The sequence below is a fragment of the Salminus brasiliensis genome, chromosome 14, assembly GCF_030463535.1.
Source record: "Salminus brasiliensis chromosome 14, fSalBra1.hap2, whole genome shotgun sequence".
Lineage (NCBI taxonomy): Eukaryota > Metazoa > Chordata > Actinopteri > Characiformes > Bryconidae > Salminus > Salminus brasiliensis.
In genome coordinates, this window is record NC_132891.1 from 33,070,315 (window position 1) to 33,083,816 (window position 13,502).

At 40.2% G+C, this 13,502-nt stretch overlaps 1 protein-coding gene across 2 annotated transcripts in view; it reads right to left on the reverse strand.

The window, feature by feature from the left end:
• Positions 1-1,291: 1,291 nt before the first annotated feature.
• The window catches only part of cpeb2 (cytoplasmic polyadenylation element binding protein 2), a 31,473-nt gene continuing 19,262 nt past the window's right edge, over positions 1,292-13,502 (reverse strand). The window contains exons 5-11 of one of the 2 annotated variants that reach the window (XM_072696606.1): positions 12,184-12,207; positions 10,535-10,705; positions 10,341-10,430; positions 8,843-8,961; positions 8,475-8,589; positions 8,151-8,332; positions 1,292-7,094 (exon numbers count right to left, since the gene is read on the reverse strand). In XM_072696606.1, the coding sequence (XP_072552707.1) occupies positions 6,867-7,094; positions 8,151-8,332; positions 8,475-8,589; positions 8,843-8,961; positions 10,341-10,430; positions 10,535-10,705; positions 12,184-12,207 (929 nt within the window). In that variant the 3' untranslated portion in view covers positions 1,292-6,866. The remainder of the gene's footprint in view (positions 7,095-8,150; positions 8,333-8,474; positions 8,590-8,842; positions 8,962-10,340; positions 10,431-10,534; positions 10,706-12,183; positions 12,208-13,502) is intronic. The other variant, XM_072696607.1, reaches the window with a different exon arrangement.

Below are 13,502 nucleotides of genomic sequence, written 5' to 3' on the forward strand. Positions count from 1 at the left end.
TCACTGCGCCCTTATGCAGGAGTCAGGGACTTTTACTGAAGGGCATTGTCAGTGTCAGTGTTTTGAGGAACTGTAGAGCAGCACGGGGCTTTAATTCTCCATATACCTTTACACACACACACACACACACACACACACACACACACACATATATTAAAAGTTTCATCCGCTGTGAATTTGGTTGGATGTTGAAAAATGTTGTAAAAATGTAATTTGGTAAAATGTCATCTATTAAAAATGTAATTGGGTAAACATTTAATTAAGTAAACATGTAATTGGGTAAAATGTAATCAAGTAAAATGTCATCTAGTAAGAATGTAATTGGGTAAACATTTAATTAAGTAAAAATGTAATTGGGTAAAATGTAATCAAGTAAAATGTCATCTAGTAAAAATGTAATTGAGTAAAAATGTAATTGGGTAAAAATGTCATTGAGTAAAAATGTAATTGGATACAAATGTAATTGGGTAAAAATGTAATCAAGTAAAATGTAATCTAGTAAAAATGTAATTGGGTAAAAAAGTAATCAAGTAAAATGTAATCTTGTAAAAATGTCATTGAGTATAAATGTAATCAAGTAAAATGTAATTAGGTGAAAATGTAATCAAGTGAAATGTAATCTAGTAAAAATATAAATGAGTAAATGTAATGTAATTGGGTAAAAATGTAACTGAGTAACAATTAAATCAGGATTAAACATACATTTCCACATTACACACACACTCTTGATAAGAGCATCAGCCAAATGCTGTAAATGTAAATATCCAATGTTTTTCTTGCGGATAAAGAACCGTTTAGCTTCACAAGAACAATTTAAGCATTACATTTTCTTAAAGAGTTTTGTGTAGAGCCACTGTTTCCACCCCAAAACCATTGAAGAATCTCTTTTTTCTAAAGTGTACTGTTTTTAAATAAGTATTTAGTTAAAAGCTGAAGTATGGAGCCTGAAAATATCCTCAAGTGGAAGTAAATGAAAGTATCTACACTCTTCGAGATTTGAAACAAGTACTATGTAACGAAAGCATAAAAAAGTTATTGAGTAAAAATGTAATTGAGTAAAATATAAGAGTCTATCCAAAAGAAAACTTAACAATTACTTAATTAAGGGATTTTCGACATACATCAAAACATCAGGAACAAAAAAGCAGTTTTTAAGCTGCTAAAAAAGGTTATGTTTTTATGTTGATGAAACCTCATCCTACTGAGCATTAAATATTAAACCATGACTGATGTAAACAAGCAGATTAAAACAAACAAACAAAAAAAAAAGACACAATCAGGACTCCAGGGCTGTGTCCGAACAGAACGGGTCTTTATTCAGGAAATGAAAGAAATAAGATTGTAATCAACACCCCATTTAAATACAAAACAAACCAAAATAAAAATCAACATGATATTCATTTTGCATATCAAAGATCCATTCAGTAATAATTACAATCCCAACACTTCTTAAACCACTTGGGGGAATCGATACACAAACTCTGATTTAGAAACTAGTCAACATTAACAATATTACAAAGATTTTTAGCTTTAAAAATAATTCAAATTAAAATAATATCTTAGCAATTAGCATCATAAAATTATATATTTATATATTTCCACATAAAAATACAAAATAATATTAATGACATATATGAAAAATTATTCCAAGTATTCTGCTACTATTTAAAGTAAAACAAAAATAAACAGAACAAAACGAGACGAACTGAAATAGAAATATGCATGAAAAAGTTTCTCCTTTTGTTAGCAAAACGCTATCCAAAATAACTACAATCATTTACATCAGTACAAAGATATCTGGATTTAAAAATAGTTGCAATGAAAAAAAGGGGTTCATCTTTTCTGACAGTAAAAAATGACACTGTGAATCAGAAAGTTGCAAAATATGCAATGAAAAAAATAAATCTGCATTTAAAAAGGTATACACTGTAATTCTCACTTTTTATACAAACATTAGAAACAGTATTGCACGTCACAACACAGATTCGAGGTTAGTCAGCCTTTCAAAATGTGTTATATTCAAGTTTCTGCGCATCAGTGAGGAGAGACCTGCGAGGACTCGATGCAAACCGGGGAGAGTCTCAAGTGTTTTCCATGAAAAGAATAATAATAATAATAATTAATAAAATAAAAAAAAAACCCTCAATGTTTGCTTCTGTAGAAATTAAAACCTATTATGAACTCATATATTAATCATGTTAAAACCTTAAAACCATTCAAACCAGCTACGGTATATATTAATATATCACTATACACAATACAACTGCATGGGTGTGTTTTTTTTTTTTAGAAAGCGTCCATTTGGGCTTTCTCTCGGCCTTTCCGGCTTTTAAATATCGTGTATCAGAAACCCTGCTTGACAACAGAATCATAAATAATAATAATAATAATAATAATAATCGGGGAAATGAATCAATGTGTCTCATAAAGTGAAATAGAAAAATACAATCCAAATCAAAGTGTCGTCTACAAAAATAGTGAAATAAATATGATTTCGTACAAAAACAAAACACAGGAAAAACAAATTACACACACACACACACACAAATACGCAAACACACACACACACACACACACACATGTACAAAGCAACAGTGTTCCACACGGAGAAGAGGACACAGTACTGATCGAGAACTCCATCAACAGTAGAGAGTTAAAGGGATACGGTGACAGTAAGAGCGCCCTCGCGAGGGCTCTCGCGTTTCCTTCGGCCGTTCGGTGGAAACGCTCAGGCTCAGTTCAGGAAACGCTTCCTTCGTGGACTTTGGGCCGCGGCTCCCTACAGTCCTGATGCTACGTTTGTTTGTTTGTTAGTTAATAAGTTCGTTAGTTTGTTTATTGTTTGTCTACCCTTTCGGGTACCGGTCGTGTCCGCGAATCACCGCAACTCCTTCAGAGTAGGGAGCTGGATTAGCACTAGAATCCAGAATCTAATCCGGGCCCGCAGTCTTGCGGGATGTTAACGAATAATTTAAATAAAGTGATTATTAAATAATCGGCTCTGGTCCTTAAAGGTAGATTACAGACGACCCGATTAGGTAAAGACATAATTGCTGGGTCCGGCCGGGTTGGAGTAGAGTACAGTAGAGTACAGATAACATTGGTCTGCTGGGGGATGTAGCTATAGTGTAGTAGTGCACGTTACACGGGATTGGAGAAGTTGATGGTCTACGGGACGGGGGACACGTCCACCAATAAATACTTGCGTTAAATAAGACAAAATAATAAATAGAACACACAGATCTCAATGCGGTAACAGTAGACACGTAAACAATCAAATCACAAATACTCAGGACAGCACGCCAGGGCACTGAGCGTATTACCAAAGCCACAGACACAGAGATATGGACAGTACAGAGAGACAGCTAGCAGCTAGCTAGTTAGCTAGATGGCTAAACTGGTATATATATATATATATATTTAGAGAGAGAGAAAGATAGAAAGGGACAGAGAGCCAAAGAGAAACAGTACAGAGATATAGCTTGCAGCTAGCTAGCTAATTTTATAGATACAGACAGACAGAGATAAATCTAGCTAATCTGACAGAGGGCCAAACAAAGAGAGTATAGCAAGATAGCTAGCAGTTCGTTAGCTAGCTAATCTGACAGATACAGAAAGTAGAACAGAAAGTATAGAGCGATAGTTAGCTTCGTAGCTAATCTGACAGATACAGAAAGTAGAACGGAAAGTATAGAGCGATAGTTAGCTTCGTAGCTAATCTGACAGATACAGAAAGTAGAACAGAAAGTATAGAGCGATAGTTAGCTTCGTAGCTAATCTGACAGATACAGAAAGTATAGAGCAATAGTTAGCTTCGTAGCTAATCTGACAGATACAGAAAGTAGAACAGAAAGTATAGAGCGATAGTTAGCTTTGTAGCTAATCTGACAGATACAGAAAGTAGAACAGAAAGTATAGAGCGATAGTTAGCTTTGTAGCTAATCTGACAGATACAGAAAGTAGAACAGAAAGTATAGAGCGATAGTTAGCTTTGTAGCTAATCTGACAGATACAGAAAGTAGAACAGAAAGTATAGAGCGATAGTTAGCTTTGTAGCTAATCTGACAGATGTAGAGGGCCAAACAAAGAGAGTATAGCAAGACAGCTAGCAGTTCGTTAGCTAACTGAATAGATAGCTAGCTTGTTTGAGGGCCAAACTGATGTTGAGGGTCAAACAGGGCCAAAGAGCGTATAGCAAGATAGCTAGCAGTTCGTTAGCTAGCTAATTTCACAGACATAGAAGAGAGCAGACGTATAGAAAGATAGTTAGCTTGTTAGCTAATCTGACAGATGTAGATGGCTAAACAGAGTAAAGAAAGATAGCTTGCAGCTTGTTAGCTAATTTGATAGATATAGAGAGAAAGTAGAGAAAGATGGCTAGTTTGTTTGACGGCCAAACAGGGCCAAAGAGAGTATAGAAAGATAGCTAGCAGTTAAGCTAGCTAGCATTTTAGCGAACTGGATAGATATAGAGAACAGAAGTATAGAAATAGTTAGCTTGTTGGGGACAAACAAAGAGAGTACAGAAAGATAGCTAGCAGTTTGTTAGCTAATTTGGTAGATATAGAGAGCAGAAGTATAAAAAGATAGCTAGCTTGTTAGCTTTACAGATGTCGAGGGCCAAACCAACACAGTATTACATGATAGCTCATCGTTTGATAGATACCGAGCCAAAGGGAGTATAGCGAGCTACGCTAAGCAAACAAAGACGATACAACTTTACAGAGTTAGCTAGCCGCTATCTAGCCAGCTAGCTAGCTGGTTTGTTAGACACAGAGAGTACAGAGAGTTCAGAAAGTCGGTCAGTCAGATAGCTAAAGACCACCTAAAACGAGCACAGTACCAAAGTGCTGCTTAACACAAAAGCATCCATCGCCTACAGAAAGATTGTCCCTAACACTGTCTTACAGAGTTGCACTTGATTACAATGAGGGAACAGGACAGCGAGAACTGTGCGGACCGAAATGAACGATTCGCTACCGAAAAATAAACCAAACACTTTTACATTATAAAAAAATATCGATTGGGTTGCTTTTTTTTTTTTTCAGAACTCTCCAGGGCTTTTAGGTCCATCTCCACCTATATCTGTACATCTACATCTACCGATTATTTATTAGTTATTATGTGTACATTTATCAAACGACCACACGTGTTGTTGAGCTGAAGGACAGCGCCTGTCCAGGGACGAAAGAGACGGAGTGTCCTTTAAGCAATGCCAGCTTCCGTCCAGGCTGGAACGAGAAGCTTCCTTCTAGGACCACCTCACACCTACAGTGATGGATAACTTATGTTTGGAGGGGAGCCTTTCGGCCTTCGAGGGCGTTATGGCATACAAGGGGGTCGGTCTGGCCAGGTCGGTGAGGTCAAGAGGGGCAAAGGCAAAGACGTCGAGATGTTTCCACCGAGTCGTAACGAAACTAAATCCTGAATCCACATGTAAATATAGAGTCGCACCACACGTAGACGAGACACACGAGCACGGGACAGACAGCACACGGCTTCTTCACTAACCACCGATACACACGAAGAGACGGGGGGAAGGTGAGGAGTGGAGGGGGAGGGGGCGTCGCTAACCTAGGAACTAATGCCGTTTTCCGTAGAACAACGTATGTAAACAAATTATCACATCAATGCATGCAAAGGTCTTTAGTAAGAATTTTCGGCGTAGTATTCCGTAATGTTCACCGATATCGATATAATCTTATATCTGAGAGTCTAACTTTTTTTTGTTATTATTATTATTATTATTATCTCTCATGCTACAAAGTATTACGTTAATCAGTAGAAACGAATCTTACGTGTCTTTTAATATTCGGTTTTTTTTTTATTCCCGTTCCTATACGTGTTGGAAACCTCTATGGCCTACTGCATGCAAAACGATGCAAAGACGACGAACATGCACTTATGCTTTTTTTTTCACATTCCTAACTTCACACTGCATTTCGCTTTGTCGATTCCACACCCCCCCCCCCTCCCCGCGCGATTCCGGTAAAGATGCCGTTTAGATATCACGACTATTACACCTATTAACTGTATCAGAATCATAGCAGCAAAGCGTCTCATATAGCTTGTGATTAAATTGCCGAGTAGAGCAACAACAAACCAGATCCGCAGGTCTGAGGTATTAATTCGTCTTGCAGGTCTCAAATAAACAAACTAAGAGGAAAATTTCAATCTTCTTTTTCTCAGAATCGCCTTTTTTCGTGAACAGCACACACAAAAAAAAAACAACAGAGAGGGGAGAAAACTACCGTTATCGCTTTTTTCTACGGCAGAAACGCCTTCGATTATTTCGTGCCTCCTATCGTTTATCTTTAGCTACCTTTGGTTGAGGACCCAGGGCAGGCATCAGAGATTACTACGTCATCGTCAAGGGTTTTCCAGAGGCAGTTGCGCACTTTGCCCACCAAGATGGGGGTTAGCAGCAGACAGACGGACAGACGGACAAGCTGGCTGCCCCCCCCCCTTTAAGCAAAAACACATTCTCGTATCTACTTGTGTTTCTCGTTAAATCTCACATATAAAAATAATTTGAAAAAACTACAAAAAAATCAATCTCTTTTTCATTAATCTCCTTTTTTCTGTTTTAGAAAACATGAAAGTACCACAAAAACACCGGTTCTGAGCCTGAGATGCGGTGGTGGAGGGTTGGAGAGAGAGAGGAGAGCAGGGGCGAAGGGTGGGGTGGGTTGGTGAAAAGAGAGCAAAACAACAGAACCCAAAAACCGAGGCGTGTAGTGTGTCTGGCTGCTACAAAAGATAAAGATAAATATATTCATAGATCTCTTCTATACTGTATACTGATAGGTGCTCTATACTGACAGCTCGGGCTCAAAGCACTTTTTTTTTCTTCTTCCTGCCGCTTGCTAGTTCCAGCGGAAGTGGATCTGGCGGGGGCGGTCGGCTCCCTCCTTAACCAGCGGCTTGTGGAACTCGCGGCCGGCGCGCGAGTGGATGTTGGCCCAGCAGAACTCGCAGTAGTACTGCAGGCAGGTGACGTTGGCGCAGAAGAAGGGCGCGAACTTCCCGCCGCAGCGAGCTCCCTGACACTCGTCGCACAGCTGATCGTCAAGCACGTATGGCTTCACCTCCACCTGTGGGGGAACGAAGTAAAAAGACTGTTGGCTTCAGGTTCATTTAGTTAGACATGGTTCTTTATGGAACCAAAAGTGGTTCTTCGATGGCGTCGTACAAAGAGCCAAAGGCTCTAGGCTATATGTGAGCACTAGCCCTGACCCCTTAAGTCTATTGGCTGATATTGGCACACTTGAACAAATTCCAAAATTTACATTATTATGAATAAACGACGATGCACAGTTTTACTGATGCACGGCACCACTCTTTCCTCCCTGTTGTCACGTCTACAACCTATGATAATATTTTACCCATAATCCGCAAAGATTGTGTGCTGTTCTGAGCATATTGTGGATACTGTCTGTGCTTTAAGAACACTGACCAATACCTAACAAACTTAAGCAGATCTGTATAATAACTGGACGTAGTGGCAATACTGCTGCATTTTGTTAGCATGTCAAAATACAGTTAAAACACTGAATATCATAAAAATGTCATAAAATGTATTGTGATATAGTATCTCTGATACTCCAGTGGAGCGTAGTTCTAGATAGGGAGGTGGAGTGAGGTCATTTTACTACAGGATGTCTGCAAAACTTATGACCGGTTTGCACGGGACAAGAAATCTGAGCATAAATGACGACCACAAATATTCAGCCAACAGCGTCCTGAGAGCACTGATAAAGTGTTAGGGGACTACAACCAGTCTTAAAACCCACCTATAACCCACTTACAGTAATAATGAAATTTGAGTGTGAAAATGAGCACATCCATGTTCACAACACATATCTAGGCTATAGGCTACGCTACACAATGACTTGCCTAAAGCTGCCAGAAGCATTATGCCTTTGGGAAGTCCTTTGGCTGGTCTTCTGGGTTTGACTGAGGTTTGACATAGACTTAAATGATCTGAGGTATCTGTGGCATGCACTAGAAACTAACTGCCTTTTCAGGAGTCTCCATACTTGAGAAAACACTCCACAGGATATGACTATATATATAGCGGATTAACTATCTTTCAACCCACTACCAGGTCTCTGTATTTTAGATACACACACGTGCACACACACACGTACTCGTTTGTCAATGTCACCGTGCTGCAGCTGGACGAAACGGGCGCTGATGGCTGCGATGTAGCTCTGCTGATTGGAGAAGGCCACACGCCCCGCCCCCTTCGGGTACTTCAGCTCAGGGTCAGTGTCAATCCCAGCGTAGCACACGCCTCCGTACAGACGGTCCATGATCATAGCCAACTCAACTAGAAGAAAAGACATATTTTTCATCTTAAGGCCACAATTTAGGTTTCCTGTGGCCACAAGATACAGAGTGACCTCCATACGTATATATATCCTTATGTACTATATGTCCTTAGCAGGTCATGCATCATTAAAAGGCATTACCTGCTCTTAGAGGGCGTGGCACTCCACCCACAAAGATGGTCTTGCGAGGGTCGAGAGGCTGGGAGCCGTCCATCACGAAGTCGCTGTCGCTCAGGTTCCAGGGGCGGATCTGGACCTGGAAAGTCATTTTGGAGCATTTTGTACTGGTCCGTTTGCTATGAAAGTTTCCTTTTTTTTGTTGGTGCTTCATCCATTCCCTTCCCCTGGCAATGCATTCAGCTACATTCCCTATGGACTAAGTGCAATGACTGCTGTAGCTTCACTTGGGTGTGTATTACTGTATGTTGTAGATGAGACCAGGAGTAATCTAGCAAGATCTCAGACTGGTTCCTAGTGTATTTTCCAGCGTGGGTGCTAGTTGGACTCACTGGCTTGTCTTTGATGGTGGGGCTGGACACGCACAGGTAGAGCTTTCCATCCTCCTCCAGACAGGCCTCAATCAGCGCCTGCACAGAGCTTTCCTCTTGGAACAGCAGAAAGGCGTAACCTTGGCAACAGAAGGAAGAAACTGCGTGTCAGAAACTGAAACTGCGGCAACCTTCAGTTTGATGAATAGACATTAAGACTGAATATGTACAGTATATGGGGAGTGTATTCTGCGCATGGGTTTGAAAGGATTTCACATTTCTTGAAGCACTTATATGAATATTATATGAATATTATAAGTCAATGTAGAGATGTTAATACAGTATGACATACTGAAATGCACTAAATCACATTGTATAATAATATTACATTGACTTATAGCAGGGCTTGGCAACATGACGATATTTTATCAATTATGTGATGAATTTTGTTATTGTGATACACAATGTCTTTCTAAGAATATTGAGAATATTGTAAGTACTTAAAGAATATTGAGGATATTGTAAGTACTTAAAGAACTCTGATCAACTGCAGGATTTCATTACCAGCACTGTAATTACATGAAATGTACGAGATGGGGGAGAGAATCTGAATAATAGTTTTTAAAAATCTGCCACGACTGATGTGTTTAGTCTGTGATTATGATATATGTATTGTTATAAATATCATGTATTGTGAAAATGTCTTTAAATATTGTGATACAATATTTTTATCATATCGCCCCGCCCTAGCTTATAGTGACTTGTGTGTGTTAGCTTGGCTAATATGTCAGCTAAATGGCTGCTTTTGTTTCAATAATTGTACTTTTAAAAAGTTGAATGGTGTTCAAATGGTAATATTTAGACCAGAATAAAGAAATACATACTGTTAAATTAATATGTCAGTTATATGTTATATATAGCAAGGAAGCAAGGGTCATACTGGCTCTGAAAATTTCACTCCTTAATCCCAAGCCAACAAAACAGCTGTTTTTGCCTATTAGTCAAATCTTGTGAAAGATTTAATGTGAAATAATGTGAACTACATTTTACTGTCCCTAAGGTGGAAGTGTTTGTGTACCAACTACACTGGGAGAGACTTTAAAGCAACAGTATGTAGATATTTTACCGTAAACAGGGCAGCAGGGAGAATGGCGTCTCCATCACCCTGCTACTGCACTATGGAACTACACTAGACCTAGTGAAGGTAAAGTTTTGTAACCTGAGTCATATTTGTGTAAAAAATATTGGAATCTGGTAATCTAGTGTAGAAGTGAATTGCACTCCTCAACTGTAGGGGGAACCCAGGAGCAAAATATGCCAATTCTCACATTATGCTGCTTTAATAAGTTTAATAAGGGACATCTCTGCTACATCTCTAAACGTAACATAGATGATGTGATATGTATGACAAGGTTAAGGGGTTGTTATAATATGCAGAATAATTGACTAATTTAATAATCATAATAATTGAATAATCTAACATATCAGAAGTTACACCGTTGGTGTAGTGTATGATTACCTTTTGGGGGGAAGTAGGATTTGCTCTCTGCTTTGTGTGGCCAGTCAACCACCAGGTGTCCAAAACGTCGGAAACTAGATGTGATCTCGTCTGTATAACCACACAGAGAAGAGTAAAGGATAGAGTAAATGCAACAAAAAAATTAACAACTGATTCATAACTTAAAATAAAGATAAAATAAGATCTCAGCTCACCTTCATCTATGTCTGGGGGCAGGCCACCCACAAACACTTTACGAGAAAACCTCTCGATGCGCTCCCCATTCTGATGCGGGTAGTTAGGGGAGCCCAGAACCCCTGGAACACCCTGGTTACCATGCCCGTCATCAAGGAGACCATCGTCAATGGGAAACAGGGAGGAGCGACCTGTAGAACACAAGGACCACAGGTGAGGTCGTGCAAACCGATCTTGGTAGGAGAATTTTCTGGCAGGCAGCAATTATGGACTCTTAAAAATACTTCAAATGGTTCTTTGAACGATGGCGTGGAAGAACCATCGCAGCAAGACGGAGGTTTCCAATATGCTACCACCTTTCGCCCAGCGATGACGATGGTTCTGCACTCTGCTACAACTGACTGGTGTGCTCGCTTATTTATACGTGCAGCAAAAACCCTGTCACGTAGCATCTGCGACGCCCCAGGCCGAATTCGGTCCAAACTAGGGGTGGTCATAATATTCTGATATGACTGGGACAGTGGAAACTTTGCATGTTCTTGAGCCGCCGTTGTGAGGGTATACCAAGAATGGACGTCTCGCACATTGAGTGCCTCCCAACGGCATAACGGGACGTCTCGCTAGTGTCATCCAAGCCAAGTAGGTGGTCATAAAATCCTGATATGACACCAACCGTGGTTCTCCTACAGCATCCTTCAAAGAACCATTTGAAGCACCTTCCATTTTTAGTAGTAAGGTTCATAATTCATAATGGTGATGAATCCTGGATTTGCTAACACAGCATGCGCCACTTGACTCAGCTCATGCGAAACCAGTCTTGGACGACCCGTCTCATGGTCCAAACACTGACCGCCATGTTTGCTGTGGTAGTGAAAGTCATTCACGGCTTTCTCCTCAGTCACATGAGGTAAATCGTCCAGTGTGAAGGCCAAAGTCTGAAGCCTGCTCATTGGTTTTGCACTGGAGCCGTGAAGCTAATGTAGCTAACAAATAATGGAAGCTTGGATCCCAACTAATTAGCCTAGCATCGGGCCTATTCACTACACACTTGCCTCAAACTGTTGTGGAATTGTCCAGTAGTTGCTAGTGTAGCAGCTAAAGCTAATAACAGCGGCAGCAGCCATCTTAAGGCCTTATTGTGGCTGTAATTTAGTCCATGTTAGTAGAAAACACAGTATCATACGGTCAGAAAGCTCATAAGCTCATATTAGAGATTACTTTTGCATTCCACAGAGTTGGAGGCGAGTTTGCTAGCTAATTATATAGCCACAATGCTAAGCAGTGGCTATTAGCTTCCACTGTGTGTTAGCTATATTAGCCTCGGGGCTAGCATAAGCAAACATGTCTTTACTGATCAACTACATTTAATTTGAGGGGAAATCTGTGTGAAAGTATTTATTTATTAATCTGTTTGAACCATTATTTTAATGGCAAAACCTAGCCGTCATGCTAACGTGTCTATTATGAGCCTCAGGAATGCTGCACTGGCACTTTAATACACATGGGGTCTGCTGAGGGGCAATTTAGTCAGATGTCAGTCTCATTTGGAGCTGCTGTGTATACACATGTAACACACACACACCTGTGTACACACACACACATACAAACACAAGCGCCCATATTTGAGCCATGCTAACGCAGACAGCAGGGCGTAGGAATTAGCCTTTACCTCGTCGTCTCCCATAGCTTCTTGCTGCATGTAAACAGAACACAGTAGAGAGAAGTTTGTGTAACAGGTGTGGAGGCTTTTTAATCATAACCTGAGCTTGATTTCACACACACACACACACACACACACACTCGCACACTCGCACGAAAACCCACAAAACTTCTTATAAAAATGGATAATTCCTTATTTCTCACTTGTAGCTCATTCAGACAGAGGAATGGTGTCTGGAGTGCTAGTTGTGCGCTAGTGCAGTTTTTAACATTTCTTAATGAAAAACAAATTACTGTTGGAATTGAATGTCAATTACGTGATTAAATGACCATGTATTTCAATGTAATTACATTGAAATAAGTATGTAATGTAAACAGTGGCAGTGGTCTTCTTTTTTGGATTTTCCCCAGTTTCTACCTCCCCAGTTAAGTCATTGACAAGCTATGACTCCCCCATCAGGTGAAGGCTCCCAGTCCTGTTACAACAGCTAACAGATGCTAGTTTCGGATAGCATTGGACTTAGTGATGGGGGAGAGGGAGGGCCATCCTACCCACCAGGAGGCAGCGAAGCCAGTTATGCTCTCTGGGACTCCCGGCTATGGATTACACTCTTAACCTCCCGAAATTCGAAAGATTTCTAAGGGTGATCCCTAATAACACTTTTTAGCAGCGAAGCACTTTAAGGACCTGTTTTGAAGGCCATCCTACCCACCCAGAGTCTGCAGAGATGCCCTCTGAGACACCCGGCCATTGAGTGGGCATCGAGCTCACAATCTACTGAAACTCAATGACTTCTGAGGGTGAAAGCTACTAAGCACGTGATGGACCTGTCTCGTGATGGTATAACGGAAGTCACAAGCCGGTTCACACTGCGGTTTAGACCTCGTGGTTTGGAGACTACAGTTGCCATAGCAATACTCCTAACCCACTGCAGTTCCCATAATACCATGCAAATCCAATGTCTTACAGCTTACCATATTTACCGTATTTTTTTCATGCGACAGCATGCACAGAACCGTGTCCCCCATACCATGAAGGTTTGGTACGAATGCATGTACCGCTACATTACTACTAGTACTAGGTATTACTATTTATTATGCTTTTGGTGCTTCACATCAGTGACACTGCGTGTCCACTTCCATGTTTTGTAAACTGTTATGTTACAATACAGGTTTGGGACCGCTGTAGGTTATGATATAACACTTCAGGTATGTTCTCAACAATTTGTAGGGCGATAAAAATGACACATTCCATGGTGGAACAGAGCTTTTAATGACTCACTAGTAGTTTAGAAAGCTTATATAGCATTGAGAATAAAGTTACAAGAA